At 40.2% G+C, this 12,000-nt stretch overlaps 1 protein-coding gene across 8 annotated transcripts in view; it reads left to right on the top strand.

The window, feature by feature from the left end:
- LOC140629521 (intermembrane lipid transfer protein VPS13D-like) overlaps window positions 1–12,000 on the top strand; it is a 245,136-nt gene that overhangs the window by 24,061 nt on the left and 209,075 nt on the right. For 7 of the 8 annotated variants that reach the window (XR_012027379.1, XM_072819044.1, XM_072819043.1 and 4 more), the window contains exons 15-20: window positions 663–738; window positions 1,152–1,322; window positions 2,319–2,449; window positions 3,721–3,853; window positions 6,239–8,449; window positions 9,786–9,937. Coding sequence is in view for 7 of the 8 variants with exons in the window: in XM_072819044.1 (XP_072675145.1) it covers window positions 663–738; window positions 1,152–1,322; window positions 2,319–2,449; window positions 3,721–3,853; window positions 6,239–8,449; window positions 9,786–9,937 (2,874 nt within the window). In the remaining variant the exon portion in view is untranslated. Of the gene's footprint in view, window positions 1–662; window positions 739–1,151; window positions 1,323–2,318; window positions 2,450–3,720; window positions 3,854–6,238; window positions 8,450–9,785; window positions 9,938–12,000 lie in introns of those variants that run through there. The other variant, XM_072819047.1, reaches the window with a different exon arrangement.

Below are 12,000 nucleotides of genomic sequence, written 5' to 3'. Positions count from 1 at the left end.
AGAGCAGATTAGAAGGAAGCAGTGCCTCCTTCCCTTCTTCCTCTCCTTAGTCGTGGCTGTTACGGAGTAGTTTGCTCTGTTTTGGAAGAAAATGCCAGAAGCACCACTGTTTTCATATTTCAAGGGCAATGTTTGCATCTCCTCTATCTGGAATTCATTTTCATGCATTTTGACCCTTAGTCACAGATCTTTTCCAGACTTACAAGAGAACCACTTCAACTTACCTATATATGTGTAATTTTTTACATTCAGTATACTTTACCAATTAGGTCTTTGATCTTGTTAAGTTGGTAAAGATACGGTCAGAATAGTTGAGCATTTAGCCACTTGCTCTGTCTGTGATTTTTTTTTTTTTAGGGGAGGGACTGTGGAGAGGGTGGGAGGAATGCAGCATAATCTAAGAAGCCATGCATACTTCATACTCATTTAGGAGTCATTCATTAAATGCGCGGACTGCAGAGTAGCATACTGTCCATATTAGGTTAGAAAAAGGCACAGACTAGAGAGGTCAGTCTGCAAGTCCTCTAATCCGATGTCAGATGAGTTTTGATGTGGTTGTGTTAAGTGAGAGTGATGCCAAAGGGCAAAACTAGAGGAAGTGTTTGCACAGTGAATTGTCCCCTCTCACCTGACATCTGTGCCTTTTGTGTATGTTTTAATAGCAAAAAGAAGTTGGCAGAGTCTCACAGTCTTTTGGTCTCCAGACAACATCTACAGACAGAAGTGATCATAACCCTGGTAATTTGTCGTATGTTCTTAAAACTAATCTTCAGAAATAAGATTATCGATCAGTAGTGCTGGTCAGTTGTAAGAGGGAGTGTGTCCTGTTTTGTCCAGCGGCTTGTTGTGTGGGTCTCTGTTGTTCATGGAGACCATGTTTTCTGTTAACCTGTGTGTGACAGGGGTAAGCCTGCAGGGCTTCCGAGGCCTGGGTTTCCATAATGAGAGTGAATATAACACCCCAATCTTGAGGATTCCTACTGAAAATTAGTCCTCGTTAGGGTCTCTATTTTATGAATTTTTCATAAATGAGAACTAATTGGAAAATAATTTAGAAAATATCTTTTTTTCCAGAATTCCTTACGGGTTATTAAGAATAAGGTGATTGTTTTTGCTGTGTTCCATATTCTTTCTCTGGTTCTTCCCTTTAGCTGCGGACCCAGACGACCCAGTTTTTGAGATGCTGTATGAGAGAAATCCAGTGCACAGCCATTTTGAGAGGCGGCTGAATGTCAGCACGAGGCCTTTGAACATCATATATAATCCCCAGGCTATTAAAAAAGTAGCAGACTTTTTCTACAAGGGAAAGGTTCATACCTCAGGTTAACTTTTTTGTTTGTTTGATCTTATGTTACTTTCTATAGACATCTTTCTTGTCATTTTTAGTGCTTTGGACAGGGGTTATTACACATTGAAGTGACCTGGTAGTGGCCGGAATCATGACCTAGAGGGCACATGGATGGTGTTGTCCTTAGTTATGGAATCAAAGTAGTTGTCCTTGCAAAGTCACTTTTCCAGAGGGGATCAATATCTTAAATATTTTCATTTTCTTTGCCCTCATCTGTCATACTTTAAAAAATTCTTTCCATTCTATTAGAATCTTGGTTTCCTTGGCTACCCAGGATATTTTAGGCCTGTGAATTTAGGAGGAATGTTCAAGAATTTCCCTCTAGATGGCAGGGTCTGTTCCACTTGTTTGGTGCAGCGTTAAATACTGCAGAGCTCATCCTTATGCTGTTCTATGTCATCATTGCTTTATTCATGCTTCCCTTTGTTCCCAAAAGAGATTTGAGATCGTAGAAGCAGAAAAAACACTTTCATTGACATGGACATTGATAACACAATAGTCCTTTCCTACATGTAGCCCCTCTCTCCCTTCTTAAAACAGTGGAGCTGCTTTAGTTTTTGGTCCAGTTTTGGAGTCTTCATGTCAACGACAGCCGTAAATGCCTTGGCTTTATTGCTCTGTCCCTGATAGAAGGCATTTCCTTCCAAATTCCACTTTCTCTATTAACGTAGTGTTATGCTTTCAGGATTTTAGAATAGTCTGGGATCTTTTCAGAAAATGGTTCAAAAATTCCAGTAACTTAGGTGCCCTTCCCGCATGTGCCACCCCCCCCCCCCCCCCCGTGGCCAGGTCCCCCACCATTGCCTCACTCTTGTTACCCTTTGCAGTGGCAGGGCGAGTAGGAGTAGAACTGTTGTGCAGATGGTCTTCTAGCTCCGATGGAAATTGGTGATGAGAACAATGTTGCAGTGGTCTTTTCCACCCAGCCATTTGAAAATGCTCATTCTCCTGTGCATCCCTAATCTTGCAGGTTTTGGTTATCAGTCTGAACTTGAGCTGAGAGTGGCAGAAGCTGCCCGAAGACAGTACAACAAACTGAAGATGCAGACCAAGGCAGAAATCCGACAAACTCTCGATCGTTTGCTAGTGGGTGATTTCATTGTAAGTGGGGCAGGGGCAGGGGCAGGGGCAGGGTGGGGGCAGGCGTTCTTTCTGTCAAGTTCTTCACCTCCTCTAGTTAAACCTGTTTGTTTCAACTACAATCAGTAAATTAACTGAACATAGGAAATCCATCATAGCTAACCCAAAATAAAATCTCCTGGCTTTTACAGTCAGAGTATCAAGAATAAAAACAAATGGCTGGGATTAAACCGTGTTTCTTCCCTGTGTCCGTCTTAGAACTCTCTTAAGATTCGTTCATGTTCCATTTTCTGTACCTGATGTTTTACAAATGTTTTACATAAGAGTATTCCCCTTCACTTACTATTATCAGATGAAAAACACCTGGAATGGTGCCCCAGTTTTGTTTCCAGGGTAGATAGTCACTTTGTGCTACTAAATGACCAGCCGACGTGAGGACGCCATAGAAAAGGAGAGCCAAGAAATACTTTACGAGTCCAGCAAAACTCAGTCTGTAGCACAGTGGCATGGAGGTGCCCTGCTTAGATGCAGCAGTAGGTGGAGCAGGGAAAGTGCAGCTCCCTTTGGGGAGCAGAGCCCCTGTAAGTGTAAGGGACAGCAGAACTGTTCCAAGTAAAGTGGAGCCGAAGGTGGTATGGGATGAAGAATTAGTCCTGTTTTCTGTTTCGAGTGTGTGTGTTTCAAGACAAATGCAACAAGTAGTATCCTCTTGTTATCTTAGTCAAAGAGGTTTCTTTCTGATGACATTTATGTATCTTAGCTTTTTACCACATTCATATATTCAAGGCTAATTTTAGTTGGAGGGAAGAACAGTGAACACACTCATGGCTTGGTGTGTTTTTTTATATTTCAAATGTCAAAGCTTATGTTTTCCACTAAGGTATTTTGACCTGAAAGTTTGTGGTTAGTAATGTCTGTAAGTAAAAATACTTGAATTTGGATGTTTATTGGAATTCCATAATTTCTGCAATACGGTGAGATATTAAGTCCTATAAATTTAGAAGCATGATCTTTCTTAAGCCATGGATCACCATAATCAAAGACCACCCGCCCCCGTCTGGTAATTTGCTAATTTTTTTTCTCCCACTTTAAACATTTACCTGTGATAATGTCTCAAATCCTTAAGGATTTGGATCTACTTTTGTTTTAAACTTTTTCTGTAATACCGTAGATCTTTAAGTCATCCCATAACCCTGAGTGTGGCTTTCAAGAAAGGCTTGAGCCCAACTAATAATGCTGTTCAGTTTTTGCAGTTGTGGTTTTGTTGTTTATAGTTTATTTTATTTCTACAGGAGGAGAGTAAAAGGTGGACAGTGCGACTAGATATTTCTGCCCCTCAGGTGATCTTTCCTGATGATTTCAAATTCAAGAATCCTGTGTTAGTTGTTGTGGATCTAGGGAGAATGCTGTTGACAAATACCCAAGGTATGATATAAATGTGAAGACATACCCTGCATGGGTTGATCTGTCTATGCTTAACCTAGTAAACGAGTTTTAGGGGTGCCTGAGTGGCTCAGTAGCTTGAGCATCTGACTTGATTTCAGCTCAGGTCATGATCTCTCAGGGTTGTGAGATTGAGCCCCATGTCGGGCTCCGTGCTGATTGTGGAGCTGCTTGAGGTTCTCTCTCAATTTCTCTCTCTCTAAAAAAAAAGGGGGCTTTTTATGACATTTTAACCCCAAAGTTCACTTGTTACTTCTTTGATAATAGTTATATTGGGATATGCTTTAAAATGGACCGTTTAGTTATTATTGATATTGACAGAATTGTGCAATTTACTATATTATCTAATCCCAGAACATTTTCATCATTCTGGGAAGACATTCCAAACCTGTCAACTGTCACTCTCCATTACCTCTTCTTCTAGACCCTGCCAACCATTATTCTTTCTATCTCTGTGGATTTGACTATTCTGAACATTTCATAAGGATGCAGTCATGCAATATATGGATCTTTATGTCTCACTTTTTTCTTTTCTTTCTTTTTTTTTTTTTAGTTTTTTTATTTATGAGAGTGAGAGAGAGAGAGGCAGAGACATAGGCAGAGGGAGAAGCAGGCTCCATGCTGGGAGCCTGACGCGGGACTCGATCCCGGGACTCCAGGATCGGGCGCTGGGCTGAAGACGGGCGCCAAACCGCTGAGCCACCCAGGGATCCCCTGACTTTTTTCAGTTAGCATAATATTTTTGAGATTTATCTATTTTGTAGCTTGTAGTAGTACTTTGTTTCTGTTTGTGGCTGAATGATATTCTTTGGTGTGAATATACCACCTTTTGTTTATCCATTCATTAATTGGTGAGCATTTGGGTTGTTTCTGCTTTTTGGCTACTGCAAATAATGCTGCTATGAGCATTCATGTGTAGACTTTTGTATATACCTGTTTTCAAAATCTTGGTCATATTTCAGTGTGGAATTGCTGGGTCATATGCTGACTTCATGTTTAACAGTTTGAGGAACTGCCAGATTGTTTTGCAAAAGGGTGGTACCATTTTACTGTTTTACCAGCAGCGTATGGGGGTTTCAATTTCTACATCCTTGCCAAGACTTGTTGTTATCTGTCTTTTGGATTATAGCCATTTTTTTTTTAATGAATATGAAGTAGTATTTCATTGTGTGTTTTTTTTTTTTTTTAAAGATTTTATTTATTTATTGTTCATAGAGACACACACACACACACACACAGAGGCAGCGACACAGGCAGAGGGAGAAGCAGGCTCCACGCAGGGAGCCCGATGTGGGACTCGATCCTGGGTCTCCAAGATCACACCCCGGGCCGCAGGCGGCGCTAAACTGCTGCGCCACCAGGGCTGCCCTCATTGTGGTTTTTATTTGTATTTCTCAAGCAACATTTTGTATTTTAAAAATATTTCTCTGAACTTCATTTCAAAAATAGAGATTTACTCTATTTAGGAATATTAGGGATATTCTAAAAAGAGACTCCTGGAAGGTTATTTCATTACTGTGACTAGGTCCAAAAAGTATTTATTGTTTACCTTGAGATGGGCAGGAAGAAAGGGGATTCATGGGGTAAAAGGTTGAGGAAGCTTATCAAATAATCTCAACCTAGAGAGAAGACCCAAAAGAGAAGAGATAGAGGATTCAAACACGAGTGGCAAAGTTTGGTGCTACGGGGAATGTTAAAGGGAATTAGATCTGAAGGGAAGGATCTTAAGACCACGGAAAGCACCTACTTGAACTTGTAAACCATAAACATGGAACAGACGTGGGTGGCAGAAACCAGTGGTGTGATTTTGTAGTTGACTTAGCACTGAGCGGTAAAAGACTGGACTGTAGAAGTCTGTAGAAGAGAAGGGTTGAGTTGTGAATTCAGGCTGGAATGGGATGGGATGCTGAGCAGTTACTGCTGCAAGCACTGATCTGGCACCTGGAGTATTGTTGAGTAAGATACATGAGGCCTGAGTTCTTCTGGAACATTCTAGTGGAGGGAGCAAAATGAACACCTAGACAAATACAGGAAAAGATAAACAGACAGATGACTGTGGAGAGTGATGTAAGAATGACTGGTGAGAGCAGCTTGTGGCAGTGGTGGGGCAGTGGGTCATTTTTTCTGCTCCCTGACCTCTGTTCCTATGTCAGCAGGGTTCTATTTTTTCTGTTTTGTGTTTTGCTTTCAAAATTAATAGATAAGTTTAAAGCCAGTAAATGGTAAAATCAGAATTTTATGCATAGAGTTTTCATCCATTTTTTTAAATTGGAATGGGTTGATTCTCTTTTTCCTTAATTATTACAATAAAGGGAAGAGTAAGGAAGGAACAGACATAATACTTTTAATCTTCCTTTTTATCTGCAGATGACTCCAAGAGGAAAAGTGGAGATGGGATAGCATCTGAAGAAAACCAGTTTAGTGATGATGAATATAAGACGCCTCTTGCCACACCTCCTAACACCCCACCTCCTGAGAAAAGCAGTGGTAACGGAGGGAAAACACCTCCTTTTGCTGGAGTTGAATTCAGTGAAGAGCAGCTTCAGGCCCATTTAATGAGCACGAAGATGTATGAGAGGTACTCCCTGTCATTTATGGACCTCCAGATCATGGTTGGACGAGTGAAGGACAATTGGAAGCATGTCCAGGATATTGATGTGGGACCAACCCACGTGGTTGAGAAATTCAATGTTCACCTGCAATTAGAACGTCGATTGATTTATACATCAGATCCCAAGTACCCTGGAGCTGTGCTCTCAGGCAATTTACCAGACTTGAAAATCCACATCAATGAAGATAAAATATCTGCTCTAAAGAATTGCTTTGCTCTCCTGACTACCCCAGAAATGAAGACTTCAGACACTCAGTTTAAAGAGAAGATTTTTCCCCAAGGAGGGCAACGGGGAAGTTTGCAAGACTCAGTAATGAATTTAACCCAGAGCTTTGTGATCTTGGAGCAGCACACCCGTGAGGTTCTGGTAGAGTCGCAGCTCCTCCTGGCTGAATTTAAGGTGAACTGCATGCAGCTTGGAGTGGAGAGCAATGGCCGGTACATTTCCGTGCTCAAAGTGTTTGGGACCAATGCTCACTTTGTGAAGAGGCCTTACGACGTTGAGGTCTCCCTGACCGTTCATGGCTTGCTCCTGGTGGACACAATGCAGACGTACGGTGCTGATTTTGACCTTTTGATGGCTTCACATAAGAACTTGAGCTTTGATATTCCAACTGGAAGCCTCCGGGATAGCAGGGCCCAGTCTCCTGTCTCTGGATCCAATGCAGCCCACCCCACTAATGCTGCCACACTAAATGACCCATCAGCTACTGGTGTTTCGCTTGACAAAATTCTCACCAAAGAACAGGAGTCCCTCATTAAACTGGAATATCAGTTTGTGAGTTCAGAGTGCCCGTCGATGAATTTGGACAGCACTCTTCAGGTGATTTCATTACAGGTGAATAATCTTGATATTATCCTAAACCCGGAGACAATTGTGGAACTGATTGGTTTTCTTCAAAAATCTTTTCCTAAGGAAAAAGATGATTTGAGTCCTCAGCCTTTAATGACTGATTTTGAAAGAAGCTTTAGGGAAGAAGGAGCTTACCAGTCTACATATGAACAGAACACTGAGGTTGCAGTGGAAATCCACAGGCTTAATTTACTACTACTTCGGACGGTGGGAATGGCAAATGGCGAGAAATACGGCAGAAAAATTGCAACTGCAAGTATTGGTGGCACGAAAGTTAATGTCTCAATGGGTAGCACATTTGACATGAATGGTTCTCTGGGCTGTTTGCAGCTTATGGATTTGACACAAGATAATGTTAAGAACCAGTATGTTGTCAGCATTGGGAATTCCATAGGCTATGAAAATATCGTTAGTGATATTGGGTACTTTGAATCTGTCTTTGTTAGACTGGAAGATGCAGCCCTCAGCGAAGCTTTGAGTTTCACATTTGTTGAGAAATCTAAGCAGGAGTGTTTTCTCAACCTGAAGATGGCTTCCTTGCATTATAACCACTCTGCTAAATTTTTGAAGGAGTTGACCCTGTCCATGGATGAGCTGGAAGAAAATTTTCGAAGTATGTTGAAAAGCGCAGCTACCAAAGTCACTACAGTACTAGCTACCAAGACGGCGGAGTACAGTGAGATGGTATCACTCTTTGAAACTCCAAGGAAGGCCCGGGAATCCTTTATCTTAGAAGAAAATGAAATGTATGGGTTTGGCCTCGCTGGGTCTCATTCTGACACCGTAAAGCTAATCTTGAACATAAACATTGAATCCCCTGTTGTTTCTATCCCTCGGAAGCCTGGGAGTCCTGAGTTGTTGGTGGGACACTTGGGACAAATATTCATCCAGAATTTTGTGTCAGGAGATGATGAATCCAGAAGTGACCGTCTGCGAGTAGAAATTAAAGACATTAAGTTATATTCTTTGAATTGTACCCAGTTGGCAGGCAGAGAGGGTCCTGGATCCGAAGTAAGCCGGGCGTTTTGTTCTTCTGGGTCTGTCAGTGCCAGTAGTCAGGAGGAAGCTCAATTTACCCGACATGATTTCTTTGAATCTTTGCACAGAGGTCAAGGTGAGGAGCGCAAATCTTTTGTCTCATTTTGTCTAAAGATTCCAAGCCCAGTGCATGTGGTGGTACTTTGCTTAAAACAACAACAAAAACCAAAAAAACCCCAACCAACCAAACAAAACAACAACAAAAACCTTTTCTTTTAGAATTGTCCCCAGTGAGTATTTAAGAAATCAAAATAGAATTTTATTTTATTTTATTTTATTTATTTTATTTTATTTATTTTATTTTATTATTTTATTTTATTTTATTTTATTTATTTTATTTTATTTTATTTTATTTTATTTTATTTTATTTTATTTTATTTTATTTTATTTTATTTTATTTTATTTATTTTTTCAAAATAGAATTTTAATAGAATGCTTCATACCAGGTTGGTATGTTTTCAGTTTTTCCCATTGGATACCATATTTGGCAAAATAAGAATTTTTTCTTTTTTTTAAGGTTGTCCCCTTTAACACTGGATGAGTGCCCATTTATAGGAATGCTTCAGACGGTGGAGTCTGTCAGAGTATTATTTACTTTAGTCAAATACATCTGATTTTTTACAGTTCTAAGCTGTAGATCTTTGCTAGTTAGATATTATAGTCCAAGATAGCTGGAGGGATTGACAAAAGTGGAATACAAAATTTAGTCTGTGGATGTTATATTTTCCTAACAGTTTTCTACCATCTTCTGTAATGGATTGGTTCAGGGTCTGGGTATAAGATGCCTATATTTGTGTTCTTGATCTGATCTGCTAAAAACCAAACAGTTCAATCTATTAGTCTTGGCATCCATGAACATCAGGTGAGCCCTAAAGCCTGGCTTTACTTACTGGTGAAGAAAGAAATTCATGTCTTTGAGAATTTCTTCATTTGTGGTTCTCAGGTGTTAATTCACCTTTCACTTACATCCTACCTAAAGATTGCTTTCTCTGCTTGGGATAAAGGTGTTCACTTAGAACCTGGTACTGTTCTTGATTTTGATGTAGGCCTGGTAGGAGGGATCAATCTGTACTTGAAAGCTGGGTAGGGATGAGCAGTTTGCTTTGGAAAATGCTGGCATGGGAGGCTAAGGGAAGTTTAGAGACCTGGTCTGGATTAATGTTCATCGCATTGTACTTTGAAGCCATGAAATAGAGCATATTGTTTCTTTTTTGTGTATGAATTTATGTTGTACCTCTGTTTGTTATGAGTTTTGGTCTTGGTCTTGCTATGAGTTTGCACTCCATCATAGACAAGGCTGTCTTGCTCTAATGGTAACTCACAGACTCTATTTTATACACCCTGTACTTCATCAGCACAGTGCAATAAGTATTAGTATTTCCAATCTGTCCTTTTTCTCTGTGTCATGCCAGCTTTTCATATCCTGAACAACACCACCATTCAATTTAAACTGGAGAAGATCCCTATAGAGAGAGAATCTGAATTGACTTTCTCCCTTAGTCCAGATGACCTGGGAACTTCTAGCATCATGAAGATCGAGGGGAAATTTGTCAACCCAGTTCAGGTAAACACCTGTTGGTTTTCATGTCTGGGCACTTGAATTCCTATGTATTTTTTTTTAATTCCTATATTTATATTTATACCACATTGATGTGTCCATATCTTGTTATATAGTTGTATATATAAAATGTTAGAAGGAGAATATGTAGATTCAAAGAGATGTTGTGACTGCCTGTTACTGTCAATAACTTGTTCCGTGAAAGTGGCGCCTTTTCATTGTGTGCTTTCATCGCTGTGGAGTCAGTCTTGTTGGCCACCTTCATGTGGAGGAACAGTGAGTTCTATAGAAGGAGGAGGCAGATCTTTTATTTCATTGCCTTTGAAAAACAGAGTTACTGCTTAAAAAAATCAGAGCCTGTCTTCCCAGGAGGATATAGTTCTTGTCACTCTTTTGACATACTTGGCTCAGCCTATGAAACAATCTGATTATTTGAGCTGTTGACAGATCCTCTCAAGGGAGAATTAGTTGTGCCCTCTTTGAAATGAAATGGGCCAGGATAGGGATTTCTGTGTGTGTGTGTGTGTGTGTGTGTGTGTGTCTGCACATGCGCTTGTATATGGTGAGTACGCCTGTGTGTGTGATGAGTATATGTGTATACAACTGTCATCCCTTTTCCTTCAGAAGTGTCAGTTTTCCTGCTTTCACAGGGATGAGAGCAAAGAGCGTATTGTTATAAAACAGCAGGGACAGGCAGGATCTTAGGACAGTGGACCCTAGCCTTGGGCAGTACTTGGTCATTAGTCTGTATCTGGCAGCTGTTCTAGAGTAACTCAGGAGTGCTGTTCACAGAACATGTGTACCTTTTGACATCAGTAGTTCCTGGATATGAGTCCCTGGGTGAGGGAACTTTCCCCAAAGCTTTCCTATCTTGGCCAAACTTTTGCATAACCAGTAGTGGCTACTAGACTGACATTTTCATCTGAAATCTATTTTTTAACATGAATTCTTTTTTTTTTTTTTTTTTTTTAAGATTTTATCTATTCATGAGAGACAGAGAGAGAGAGAGAGAGAGAGAGAGACAGAGCAGAGGGAGAAGCAGGCTCCATGCAGGGAGTCTGATGTGGGACTCGATCCTGGGACTCCAAGATCATGCCCTGGGCAGAAAGTGGTGTTAAACCATTGACACCTGGGCTGCCCTATAACATGAATTCTGTTGGATTATGTTGACTTAATGTTCTTATGGTTACCATTCATTTACTGTGATTTTTGATGAAAATCTTCTAAAAATGATTGTAAATCAGTCTAAGTTATTATTTAATAATTCATATTTTTAATAATTTAAAAACACTTTATTATGAAAAATTTAAAGCATACAGTCGAATAGTTTAATGAACCTCACGTACCCATCATTTAGATGCAGCAGTTATCAATATTTTGCCACATTTGTCTCATTTCTCTCTCTCTCTCTTTTTTATTTTTTAGGTGGGGATAGGGTAGGGAGGGGAAGACGGAGAAAGAAAATCTCAAGCAGGCTCCACGCCCAGTGCAGAGTCTGATTTGGGGCTTAATCTTATGACCCTGAGATCATGACCTGAACTGAAATCAAGAGTCAGACGCTCAGCTGAGTGAGCCACCCAAGCACTCCTTTTGGTGAACTATTTTTAAGGCAAATCCCAGTCATACCATTTTTACTGCTATATATTTAGAATGTATCTCTGTAGTCAACGTGCATTTTCTTACATAACTAAAATGGTATTATTATGTCCAAATGAGGATTCCTTGGTTAACATAACAAATTTTAATCCATTTTCAGATTTCAGAGACATTTTTGATTACTTGAAAGAAAAAGGTCTTTTCACTTTTGCTTTGTTTCATTCAGGATCCAAATGAGACCTGTACATTGTGTTTGTGTGATATGTTGTGTGGGTCTTGGTTTAGCTTCCCTCTCGTTTTCTTCCCCACACTATTACTGCATTGTGACAAGTAGGTGAGTTGTCCTGTAGGTTGTCCCACAGTCTGGCTCTGGCTGTTCGTTTATGGCGTCACTCAATTTGTTCTCCCACATTTCCTATAATGCTGTACATTAACTCTACAGGTTTAACTGGATTCAGGTTCCTTTTTTTCTT

Source organism: Canis lupus (genome assembly GCF_048164855.1).
Source record: "Canis lupus baileyi chromosome 16 unlocalized genomic scaffold, mCanLup2.hap1 SUPER_16_unloc_1, whole genome shotgun sequence".
Classification (NCBI taxonomy): Eukaryota; Metazoa; Chordata; class Mammalia; order Carnivora; family Canidae; genus Canis; species Canis lupus.
The sequence above is the reverse complement of the archived record's forward strand: the minus strand, read 5'-3'. Positions and strand labels throughout refer to the sequence as shown.